We start from the raw sequence: 12,575 nt of genomic DNA on the forward strand, positions 1-12,575 counted from the left end.
ACCCTAATACCTAATCCAGTTGGTTTTCAGCTCATTGACACAAATCCAGTTTGTTCATCAGTCTATTTTGCTATTGTCTTTTTCTTAAAATAAAAAAAAGATCAATTTATTTAATTGATCACCCTTTACAGAGGCCAGTCTCACTGATTTAAAGTGTTATCTTATCTGTCTCTATTGGGGCTCAACATTCATTGTTATTATTCAGAGCCTTTTCTCCCCACCGGTTAATGATCTGAGCTTTTTTGTGTTCTCCTTAGACTGCTAGGAGTAGCTTGACTCACCTGCTGATGTACGTGCTTCATGACATCGTGGTCACACCTTTCTATGCCAGACCTTTTCACTGCGACGCTCAGCTGGAGTGGGTCTGCCAAATACCCCGCGGTAACGATCCTCCCACACCCACTACCAGCCAGCGGTTTCACTTTAGATCTCTCATTAAACAGCTTGGTTAAAAGTGGAATTATTTCACCTGAAGTTTATAGCAGCGAGGACAATTAAGTGTTTAACTCATACTGTATAAATATACTCACATACAAATAGTGATTTTTGTTTGTCTGTCTTATGTGTTTATTTGCTAAATTATTGTTGCTGCTTCCACAGGAATCGACCCCAAAAAACCTGAGTGGTACAATCCAGGTGAGGGCATATATATATATATATATATTTTATTAATTATCCATTTGTTTCTGTGGTTTTTTCTGTTCGAGATGAGCAGCTTACATCACTCTAGTGTCCCCCCATGTGGCACACATTCAGGTGTTTCTTGTTCTTTTCAGATGGCCACCATGAGACGTCCATCTTCGTCGATGGGTCAGAGTTTTGGTTTGTGAAAGAACCAAAGTTGGCTTTTCAGGAAGCAATGCTCTATTGCAATCAAAATGGCAGTAAGCTGGCGGTTCTGCTGAGTTCAACTGCGGCTTCAAAGGTTCAGTGGGAGCTTCAGCAGGTACGTAGCACAAGGTTTCCTTATATTAAGATGGATCAATGACCTTCATTACTGTATATCTGGATGGATCTTAATGATAAAGTCAGAATGAGCATAAGAGTCTCAAAAGAGACAACACTGATATGAAAAAGAAAGTTTTATCATACTAGAAAGTCATTTTCTCCTATAAATTGTCATTTAGATTCTGTTGATACTATCTATTCATTAAATATTTTCATTTTGAGTTATATTTAAAAGATAAATGTACAGAATATTACTGTAGTAACTATAGAAATCTTTCACATTTAGACCAGCAGACCTGTAAGACATCGCACTGAATCGTCTGGCCTTCTGCTTCCAATGAGAACATTAAAAAAACAGATTTAGGAACTAGTAGAGTAGCCAAGCTAATTCCTAACACTAAAATCTGGAACTTCTTGAAGTGTTTTATTTTAATAATATTGTCATAACAATGGAAAATCTGAAGAATTTCCTTCAATTAGACCTCAATGAGCTGCTGCCTTGCTTGTTTTCCAAGGTACTTAGCTGCTGCTGGTTATCTGGATCAGGTGAGCTCCACCAAGAAGCGGGACAGGAGACCTTTAGGCCTTAATTTTGATTCCTCTGCCTTAGACAGTTTTTCTATCAGTTGAGTTTTTCTTTGCTCCTTTTCTGTGGAAATCTTTAGTTCATTCACAGATTTTTCCAAGGTAAAATCCTGTATATTCCAGATGATTGACTGTCATAAGTCCAGAGGAAATGACTCTATTCTGTAAACTGTTGGAATCTCTTTAGGCGCTTCAAAAAGTTCCCAAAAAAACGACCCCTCTGTGTGTGCTTGTTATCAACAGTTGGCGGACAGCAAACAAAACTGGTGGATCGACATGAGGCAGAGTGCTCGAGGCTTCGCTTCGTCGTAAGCCAACGCACACGCATGCTTTTTCACAAATGCAAGCTGCCACATCCAAATAAGAACTCTTTCTGCTGTACTTTCCAGCTACACCCAAAGGTCCTCCGATCACTTCTCCTTATTGGGTCGATGCACCGCCCTCAGTCCGGATAATACCCTATCACGTGAGTCACACATCAATTTGAAGGCTAAAGAGGGTAGAAAACGTAACATGTCCTCAAGGAATAAGCAACTGAGCTCAACTGCTTCAAGTCCCACACCGATCATCTTTTGATCTGTTACAAAAGCCTTAAAAGTGGTCTTTTGATTATAATTGTGCCGTTTTTAGCCAAAATACAGAAACCTGAGTCACTTTCTAGGATACAGTTTCTGCAGAGCGGCAGTAATTCACTGTGGCTGTAGTTCTTTAGAAATTTGCCTCTGAGATGTGGATGGACCTGTTGGCGCGGAGAGCCTGTCTCTACTACCCGTCATCCATCTGTTTACATGTGCTGAGCACGAACGTTTTTTCAAACGCCATCTTTTTCGGTCGGCTCCAGATTCACAACAATTTGAGTAAAGAAATCCCACCAGGAATGCAATTTTAAGATTCATTTTCTTTAATAATGTCCTCCATCATGAGAAAAATGCTAAAAGAACGTGCTAAAAAACACAATTGTCATTGGAGTGGGTCTTTAAGGAGAAGCAGAAAATGTGTTTGAGGAAATTGACTTTAAAAAAAATTTCAGGAGAATCAAAGCTCTTTCAAAAGAAAAGCACTGATTTTTATAAGTTGGTTAGGGTGGAGGTAGTTTCATGACTTTTCCTTATATTTGCCATCGTAGTTTATAATAGATTTAGTCAATTGAAAATATTTTTTACCAAAATAAAACGTTTTATGGTGTTTCCTGGTTTTTTGTAAACCTAAATAACTAACCATAGGCTGTTGTGGGTGCAACCTGTTCAAACTTTGCTTTTTAAAATGAAGTTCAGAAGTTCGTTTTGAATTGCTAAAAGAAAAGAAAAGAAAAAGTCCGTTGCTAGTGTTGTCAGGAGTTTGAGAAGACAAGTTAGAGTTACATCTTTGCATGCTGATCAAATGTTTTAACCTGCTATCCGCCCTTTGTCGCTCATTCGTTGCAGAGTTGAGCTGCCTGCAGCAATTTCCCTTTGTGTGTGAACGACACAACATCACATCAGTGGAGAGAAACCCCCTGATCCCTCAGCCTGGAGGAACGTCCTGTAAAGCCAACGCGCTGCCCTTCAGAAATAAGGTCAGAGACTTCCTCCTTGTTTGATGCGAGGCATCCAGCTACAGATTAGCTCCTAATCTGTCCAAATCACTGGGAGATGATATGTGTTACTCTTCAAAATAGATTTCCCACAACTCCTGTGGTGAAACTTAAGAAATATCTGAAAGTAAGAGCAGAGGTTTGATCATAAAAATGATTTATAGTCTGCCATATCACAGAGCTTATTGAACTCGGATCATAAATGCATCAATGCTTTAACCGGGTCCAACCTCACTTGTGTTTTCCAGTGCTACACACTGATGGTGAAACCTGATGAGCCAAAACCGTTTAAAGCTGCCAATGACGATTGCCAGTCTGTAGGGGGAACGCTGGTCACAATAGCAGATCAGGTGGAACAAGGTGAGGACTCTCCTTTGTTTTTGCACAATCCTAAAACTTTATTTCATTTTTATTTTATGTGAAAAATGTTTACAAGTTTGATCCAATTTAAAAAAAAAAATAAGAAGTCAATTCTGAAGCTACATAGGAAATACAGTGTTCCCTCGGTACATTGAGGTTCACCTTTCACTGTTTTGCTGATTTTGTTTCAGTGCTATTTTTCTTGCTTTTTCATAACCGGGAAACTGTGTTTTGCGTCCTGATTGGCTGTTGTGAGTCAATCCCACCGTGACGTGTCTCCTGTTGTAAAATGCATTCAACTTTCCAGAGTTACATAATTCTTCAATCGTGATCAATTCTTTGTTTTCTTTCTGTAATACTGGACCTATTTTTCTATGAGGGTTTTAAAAGTGTGAAAATGTTCATGTCTGTCTAAGAAAAGTTTATTAAGTGTGTAGTGAAGGGTTTTACAGCCTTAACCCTAGTGCTATCTTGTGGGGTCAAAATGACCCCACCCTTACATTGACGTGTTCTCCCTACCATGACAAAGGTGGATAAAGGTGAAGAGGATTTCATGTAATCCATGGACACCAGTAAAGATCATAAATCATTGAAGAAAAAAGGTTCAGCGCACTGTCTAGTGGGTCTAGATGACCCAACTCCCAATGTTAAAGTGCCTTGGAGGCATGTTAACGTTGGGAGTGGGGTCATCTGGACCCCACAAGATAGCACAGGGTTTAAAACATCTGGAATCCTACTTTGTGGATTTCACCTATTGCAGGTTATTTTTAGAACCTAAACTCTGATAAATGAGGGAACGCCATAAAGATCCTAAAGACAGATTATCTAAACAAATGTTGACCGAAATAGGAAAAGCGCTTGTTTTTTAAGAAAATAAATCAGAATGTTACAAGAACGTGCACAGCAGTGGAAGCTGAAAGGCAGATAGGAACTTAGATCTGACTTGGGGGTTTTCATGTCCGCATCTGTGTGTTTTAGACTTCATCAGCACCCTCCTGCCAAAGATGAAGAATATGGGCAAAATATGGATCGGCCTGAAAATCCGTCCAGGTGAGAGCTCGTGGGTTGACCAATCGCCAATTACCTACTTGAATTTCAACCCCTTGCTTCTGGGCATGCAGAGAGACATAAACCCCATAGTAAGTTCCTCTAACTCTACTGTCTTTTCCTCTTAGGAGCAAACACTGACTGATGTTGTCAGACTCTGCATTACTTTGTTTTTTTCCCCACTGTTTTTAGAATCTGGAGAGTTTGGACATGTGCGTGTTCCTGATCAATAACGGCAGCTCGGAAATGCTGGGCACCTGGGATTATTCTTCCTGCAACCTGCCGCAGAGTCTGGGAATCTGCCAACATTATGCCGGTAATTAGTCCCGTTTCAATGCTTTGATTTATGTAAGAGCATGTTTTTGCCAGAACACTAAAGCTACGTATGTGACACACATTCAGGAACGCGCCAAAAGTGTGTTTATGAATGCTCATTCAGTGTTCACACTGGACAAGCAGGGAGGGGCTTCTTCTTCTTCTTTTTCTGAAGTTTACTTTTACATGTCCTCCATCTACAGTTGGAAGAGGCTTTGTATGAAATGTTGAAGCAGTGCCAATCTCATGAATCTTGCTCCAGGTTTTTTTTTTGGTCACAGCTCTTAACCGATATACATATAATTACGGCCAGATACAAACCGCAGTTCTCCATGATCACTGTTCAAACAAGTCTCTGATTGGTCAAAGTTGACCTGGTTTAACTTGCAATGTGCATTCAGTGGCCATGTTTACATAGACTTTCATTGGAAATGGCCATTTGAATGTGCTTTGTAGAGGGAGGTGTGAACGTAGCTTAAGACCCTGGCACGGTAAGACCACAGGAAGTTAGTTAAACTATTTTTTATTGGTTATTTTTATTGCTTGGGTGTTTGCTGTTCAATCTGTTCAAGTTAGTGTCAGATTTAATGAAATCTTACTCCTTGGAAAACAAAATTTCATGCGGTGATTGCTGGATTTCACACTTTGCATCAATGGAACACTAAATTAAAATGTTTTTTTTTAATCCTTCATTCTTCCCTCTTCAGATAAAGTGGAGCCTGTTGTCTCTAAAGAGCTTTTCAAAGTGAACGGCCAGACCTTCCAGTTGATTTTCCAGAATCTCACCTGGTTCGAGGCTCTGCATGAATGCAAGCGTCTTGGAATGAATCTGTCGAGCGTGTCGGATGTCTTGGTGCAGTCCTCCCTCAGTGTCTACGTGAGCCAGGCCCAAACTCCCATGTGGATCGGCCTTCACAGTAAAGACGTAAGTGTTGGAAGGACAGCACCACGGTTTCGGTTAATTGTTGCAGTTGTTATAATTTGCTGAGATCTTTCCTCGCCTCGTGCTCAGGGTGGACTGAACTTCGTGTGGGCGGACCACAGTCACACCGTGTACAGTCGCTGGTCTCCTGAGGCCAGCGAAGGCTTCTGCGTGTACTTGGACACTGACGGCTTCTGGAAAGCCACCGAGTGTTTGGAGGAACTCGGTGGGGCCATCTGCTACAAACCAAACAGTAAGGCAGCACCAGCAATTTCTGTCATGTGACTGATTGTTTCCACACACAAGCGTGAAAACAGCAGATCATAATAATACAAAACTATAAAACAAACTTCTTCTAAGAGTTTTGAAAAAGTAGCACAAACACAAAGTTGTTACTTCTCAAAATGAAGCAGGAACTGTCTGGAAACATTCAAACATTGAAACCCTGCACCACTTAAACCCTGATTTTCAGTTCATTTTGGCAACAGGGTGTAAAAAATCTTGCAGAGGAAACTTTGAATCGTTTCCCTTGAGAGAGCACAAATGAGATCTGAACGTTGAGTAGTGCCTGAAAAATCCTCCTTTTATTGTTCTAGAATATTTTAGAGGAGTGTAAATTAACGTTTGTGACAGTTTAAAAGGCTCTTTACTGCATTTCTTTTACCAAAAAGAAAGAAAAAAAGCAGAAAGAAAAGTGAAATTCAATGTCTGACTTCTGGATGTCAATGTTACAGGTCCCAACATCCCTCCCAGGCAGACCTCTGTGAAGTGTCCTCATACCAGGAATGGACCCAACTGGATCCCCTGGGGGAAGAACTGCTACACCTTTCAGCTGGTACCGTCAAGATGGGACTCGTTTCAGAGTGACCAAATCGGCGACACCTGCACCAAACTCCGTAAGGGTTTGCTGTGAGACGCTTCCCGAAGCGAAAGCGCCGCCTCTGCTCATCGCACTGTCATCACCTGCAGATCCAGATGCTGACATCCTCACCATTCGGAACGAAGAGGAGAACGAGTTCGTTCGGAGCACGCTCCAAAACTTCCAGTCCTTGGTTCAGTTCGTCTGGCTGGGAATATTCAAAGATGACGTTGGTTTGTAATTTACTGTTTGGGTTTTGGATTTTTATCTGTTACAGCTATAATGTTAAATCATTTTATGCCAACATTTGTCCGGGCTTTTTTGTGTGTTGAAGTTTTGCCTTTATCACCTCTTTTTCTCTGCTCCAGATAACCAGACGCGGTGGTACGACGGCACCATTGTCCAGTATTCCAAGTGGGCAAGAGGCCGGCCATACTTGGATTCCTCCTTCATGGCTGGTCTCACTACTGACGGCACCTGGATCCTCATCACAAGCGAAAATAATTATGCAGAGTTCAAGCAGAAGACTATTGTGAGCTGCAAGCTGGATAATGGTAAAAGAAATCACCATTTTGCTCCTCTCCACGAGCACGGCTGAAGAAAAGTCCTGTCTTTGTTCTTGATTTTGAAGAAGTCAAACAGGAGTACAACCGATCGGCTAAAGACTTCCAACACTACGGCAGCTTAACCTATGAGGTTTTGACCAGAAGGCTAAATTGGTACCAGGCTGTGCAAGAGTGTAGCCAGCATGGCGGCCACCTGGCGAGCATCCACGACTTCAAGCACAACTCTCATATTAAGCTACTCGCTAAAACGGATGGCTTCAAGCTGTGGATAGGCCTTTCGAATGTAAGGATCTCCTGCCACCAAATCTGAGAAAGGTGTTTTCTGAAACGTGACATCATCCCACCTGTCTTGTGTGTTTCCTGCAGGTCAGTAGCGGGGCCTACGGGTGGTCTGATGGGACAAAGTTCGACTACTCTCACAACGGCTTTGGCGCGCAGGGGGGCTCCAGCTCGGGCCAGCTGGAGCCTAGCTGTGTCTTCATCTCGCCGAACGGAACCTGGATGAACACCAGCTGCAATACTGTGATGGACGGCGCCATCTGCTACACCACCGCCGTCACCACCCCCACCCAAAGTGAGGCCACAGCTTGTTTTTTGCTCAGTCTTAGTATGGCGAGGGGTCAGCCTGTTAACGGCAGGCTAAAGGAAAGAGCAGCAATGGTATTTTACTAACTAACCTTTGTTTGACGATGAACCCAGGGGCCAAACTGAAAACCGCTCCAGAAAACAACCGCTGTCCTCAAAGCAAAGGAGAGTCCAGTTGGGTTCAGCATCAGGACCACTGTTACGCATTTGACATGATGTTTTACAACTACTCAGTCTACAACATGGAGGAGGCCAATGCCATCTGTCAGAAAATGGGTAGGTCTGTGGAATATTCACTTATTTCAGCCCATTGAGGGGTGCTGGTAATGTTTTGACAAAACCTGAAGCGATTTCCTTCACGTGAGCACCAGACTCCTAATCTGTTGTTGTTTTCTTGATCTGCTGACAGAGGCTCAGCTGCTGACCATCAAAACCAAGGAAGAGAATGACTTTTTGGCCAAGTACCTCAATGACGACTTCCTCATCACCACCCAGATATGGCTCAGCGTAAAACTGGATTCCCAAGGTACAGTAGACCCCATCATTTTCAGAATGAAAAACAGACTCTGGTGTGTTTTTCATCCTTATTTATATATTTATAAGGATAAATGTGTGTTCACTTAATGGATGACACTGATTATGCTAGTCTTAGTTTGTCTTTTTTGCAGATGTTGTTTGTCTGTTCCCTTTTCTTTCCCTTTTACAAAAGGTCTTGCCTTCTGCCAGGCCACAGTGGAAAATTACAATACGGTTCTTAATCGGTCTTTTCTGGATAAATAAAGCTTAGAATTTAAATCAGTGTTCAAGGTGAAAGCTAAAGATATTCTAATTAGATAATCTAATTATTAGCTATTTTTCTACAAAATTTGATTCTAATACAGTTTCAGTTTATGGCAAATCACTTGGGAGCTAATGAAAAAAGCTAAAAATAATCACGTAAAAATAAAGTAAAATAGAAAACTTGTGACTGATCATAAGAATATTTGTTTATCAGAAATTACAAGTTTTTATGTTTTACGTGGATTTTTTCACGTCCAGACCTGAATGAATTTTTGAATTAAAAAGTAAAATTTTGTGTTGGAAATACAGTGTTACCTCGTAAAAACGCCAGTTTCCCAGTCTTGCTGTTTTTTTTTTTTGTTTTTTTTTTTTGCAATTTTATGTGCTTTTTATTTTTCCTTTTTAGCACACTGTGTTCTGCATCCTGATTGGCTGTTGACCTTGTCAATCAATCTCTTCATTGCCGTGTCTCCTGTACAGAATGCGTTCAGCTTTCCTCATTTTCATTAATCCCGATCAGATCACACCACACCACATACTGACCTGCCTAGACATACACACACAAACACACAATGAAAACCACATTATTTTCAATAACACACTCCTCTCCTTACAATACAACAGCTCTGGATTAAAGGATGCAGTTTCAGTTATGGGTGTTTTTTTCTGTATTTAACGTTAAAACATGCACGCTAGTGTGTGTTTTAAAAAAGGCAGCAGGAGGAAAACTGAGTTGGTTGTGATTTATTTTTGTAGTCATCAATCAGCATCCAAACGTCTTCATCTTCTGTATCTAAAATGAACAGCTGGTCTAAATTTCTATCAAACACGGCAACTTCCCTTTCATTGTCAGAGTCCGTCTCGTTGCCGTGCGGCTACTCATGAATGATGCCGGCTTTTCTGTAAGCTCGAAGAACAGTGCAAGCAGACACGTTAGCCCAAGCATCTACAATCCATTCACAAATCGTAACTCGCCCGGCACTGCGTCCCAGTTAAAGTAGCGAAAGATGGACAGCTTTTCGTCGTGATCAGCTGAAAGTTGCTGCCCTCGAGTCGATCTTCCAACATGGGCCACCTCGCCTTGTTTCCGCGGAAACTCAGCTGTGTCTTCTTATCTGGTCGGAGTTCGTTTTCCAGCTTCCTCCACTTGCGAACCATGGATTCATTCATCTGGAATTCTGTAGCAGCTGCTCGATTCCCATGTTCCTCTGCGTAGCTGATCGCTAGCAGTTTAAAATGTGCTTCAAAACCGTGTGTCTTTGCAGGCGTCATTTTCAGGGTTTCCAAAACGATGTTGTTCTGCATTATGCACATACCTGCACCGTTGTACTATGGGGAGGGGGGGTTCTTCTTTCACATCCTCACTTCCCTCCTTACCATTCTCGTGCCGTCCTCTCCTACGTCGACTTTACCGAAGTCACGCAACAACACATTAGGGCCGCACCACAGGGCGCCCCGTACATTTTGGAAAAAGTTTAAGACTTTTAAGTGCACCTTATGGTCGTGAGTAAGTACGGTATATAGAAAATATGATAAGAGGCAGAGGGCCATGTGTTAGCCACCCCTGCTTTAGTTAAATCTTACAATTATAAAGTTATACTCATTTTTCAGAACTGTACAAATAATTTGAAACGCTCTTGAATTAGCCTTTAAACTTTTCTTTATTGCATTTTCACATACAAACACATTTTCCAGTAAAATCAGAAGGTGAGGGGGGGGCTCTATCCCCATAATTGCCCTCAGCTTTTATGAAAAAATGTCTCACCTTACATAGTAAAAATGCAGAGGTGAGCAAAGATCCTTTTTCAGTCTGCTCATTTTGTGACTTAGTTTCCAATTTGTTCCTTTTTACATTTCCATTAGCGATCTACCAAACCAATGATAACATGTTGACCTTAATAAACAGGATATAAAGCTTTGACTGGAATACAAACGAGAGTGAGGTTTGCTCACATTTTTGTGTTTACAGCTGATTTCATTAATATGTAACCTCCTCCTTAGTTTGTAGCTGGAGAACAACAGCTTTAAAGCCGAACCAACTTGTTTTTTTTAGTATAGTCAGCACTCAGGTTAGAGATCCCTTTTTCCCCGTTGTCATCATCTTTTCTTTTCCCCGTCTCAGGTAAGCCGCTTTCCTGGCAGGATGGCTCAGATCTGGCTTACAGTAACTGGAAGTCGGAGGCGACTCTTTCCGGGAAGAGCGTGGAGCCCCCCTGTGCCATCATGATGGCAGCAGATGGCGGGGTCTGGAATCTGGTCAGCTGCAAGTCTAGCAGGAGTCGGGTTGTGTGCAAAACTCAAGCGGGTGAGTAGAAGCGCTGGAAAAGATCGCCGTTTTGAGACACTTAGCTTTTTGAGTGTTTTCCTTTAAAGGTTTAGATCAGGGGTCTGCAGAGCCACACACGGCCCTTTTGTTTCCTTTGGTTTGGAAGAAAGTATTTTCTTTTCAAAGGAATATGCACTCCTGTCAAAAGTGAAAGAAGTTCAAATTGGTTTCTAGAATCAAATATAACTTTAATATCAATAATTTCTTGTGCTACGTTCTATCAATGAAGGAGAAACATGAATAATGTATTATTTTTCCTTTGGGGCTTTTGTTGAGTTTTGGAATGTAAGAATTCGGCCCAAATGGCTCTTGTAGCGGTAAATAAAGGCTGCAGACCCCTGGTTGAGCATCTTTTAGTACTTTCTATTCCGTGCATTTTACGCCACTTTGTCCAAGTTGTTTTCTAGAAAATGAGTCGCTGATGGTCATTGTCTTTGCTCCTCAGAGTCTGCAGGCTCGCCTGTGGCACTGGGTCTCTTCATCGTGGTCTTCATCGCTCTGGTGCTTACCATCGCCTATATCATCAAGAAAAAACGACATTATTTCATCCCCACTATCCGCTACCAGAGGACCCTGGACCAGTCAGACGGCACCAGCATAATAACAGATGCTGACTGAGCTTGCTCGGCTAATCAGCCTCAGGGAATATCGATAGGCCTGCCTCACGTGCGTTTTACTTTCACACATCCAAACTTCCCTTGTTTGTTTTTTTCCTTCTTTTTCCTGCTGAACTTGGTTTTTAAACTGTAAATAGTGAATGTCAATGGCTGGCAGTATTTTCTCATGTGAGATTTGAGTTTTTTCTCTCTCTAGAAGGGCTCGAGGTGACTCCATAAACGTTGCACTGATGCATGAGCTGACGTCAAACTGTCCGAAACGTAGCGTGCCGTTCACACTGTATGATGATCAGAGGAATTCACGGCGCTGGCCGTGCACAGCAATCGATTTGAATCAGAGCTTCCGATTGAAGTGTTTTGTCTCCAGCTGATGACACTGGAAGATGGCCACGAAGGAGGAACATTCAACTTAGCTGCAGGTCATCCATCGACGCTTCAAAGGAAAAGCGAAGTTTGTCGATTTCAGCAGCCAATAATATCCCCCTGTCATTTTTTCCTTCCTGTCCTTTGTTTGAATTTTCCAAACCAAAGTTTACCAGCTGACAAGTTTTTTTGGCAAATGAGACAAACAATCAGATTTGAGCTAATTTATACTTTTTACCTTTGGGTGATAAATGAGATGATTATAGAAAAGGAAAGCGTTGACTTTTGCGGCCTTATGATCCAGCTTTAATAGCAGGAAACAGTCTTACGCCCAAACTGTGTTCATTCATGAGCATCTGTTCTACGCCCACGACTACTGATCCAAGCATGCACTTTAAAATTGTGAGGGAGAACAGTTCCTGCAACATGTTGAAGCACAAAGTGAAGTTTTTTTTTCCCGATTGCACTGTTTGTAAATAGGAGGTTTTATAACTTAAGAGTGAACCAAATATGCTTGCTATGTCAAGTGCCTGCATTTTACTTTCATGACTGCCATAACATGTTTTAAGCTAATCACTCCTATTTGTCTCTCAGCTTTAATCAGGTACGCCAAACTTTCAATAAATAAATCTTCTTTACACTGTTTTTCTGTTTTTTTTAACACTTACTAGACGGTTAAGATCAGAGTGTTATTACCATGATATGCATGAGCTTAACATCCTTACACAT

General features: G+C 41.6%; 1 protein-coding gene across 1 annotated transcript in view; it reads left to right on the forward strand.

Annotated features, from left to right (window-relative positions):
• LOC101158591 (lymphocyte antigen 75) overlaps positions 1-12,489 on the forward strand; it is a 31,429-nt gene extending 18,940 nt beyond the window's left edge. The window contains exons 16-35 of the mRNA XM_011490700.3: positions 258-381; positions 601-636; positions 777-946; positions 1,777-1,841; positions 1,923-1,999; positions 2,958-3,088; positions 3,355-3,466; positions 4,445-4,605; positions 4,706-4,829; positions 5,536-5,753; positions 5,841-6,003; positions 6,485-6,646; positions 6,720-6,842; positions 6,978-7,163; positions 7,241-7,458; positions 7,542-7,749; positions 7,875-8,036; positions 8,170-8,286; positions 10,663-10,845; positions 11,312-12,489. Coding sequence (XP_011489002.1) covers positions 258-381; positions 601-636; positions 777-946; positions 1,777-1,841; positions 1,923-1,999; positions 2,958-3,088; positions 3,355-3,466; positions 4,445-4,605; positions 4,706-4,829; positions 5,536-5,753; positions 5,841-6,003; positions 6,485-6,646; positions 6,720-6,842; positions 6,978-7,163; positions 7,241-7,458; positions 7,542-7,749; positions 7,875-8,036; positions 8,170-8,286; positions 10,663-10,845; positions 11,312-11,484 — 2,913 coding nt within the window. The 3' untranslated portion in view covers positions 11,485-12,489. The remainder of the gene's footprint in view (positions 1-257; positions 382-600; positions 637-776; positions 947-1,776; positions 1,842-1,922; positions 2,000-2,957; positions 3,089-3,354; positions 3,467-4,444; positions 4,606-4,705; positions 4,830-5,535; positions 5,754-5,840; positions 6,004-6,484; positions 6,647-6,719; positions 6,843-6,977; positions 7,164-7,240; positions 7,459-7,541; positions 7,750-7,874; positions 8,037-8,169; positions 8,287-10,662; positions 10,846-11,311) is intronic.
• The last annotated feature ends 86 nt before the right edge of the window (positions 12,490-12,575 follow it).

Source organism: Oryzias latipes, chromosome 3 (genome assembly GCF_002234675.1).
Source record: "Oryzias latipes chromosome 3, ASM223467v1".
NCBI lineage: Eukaryota > Metazoa > Chordata > Actinopteri > Beloniformes > Adrianichthyidae > Oryzias > Oryzias latipes.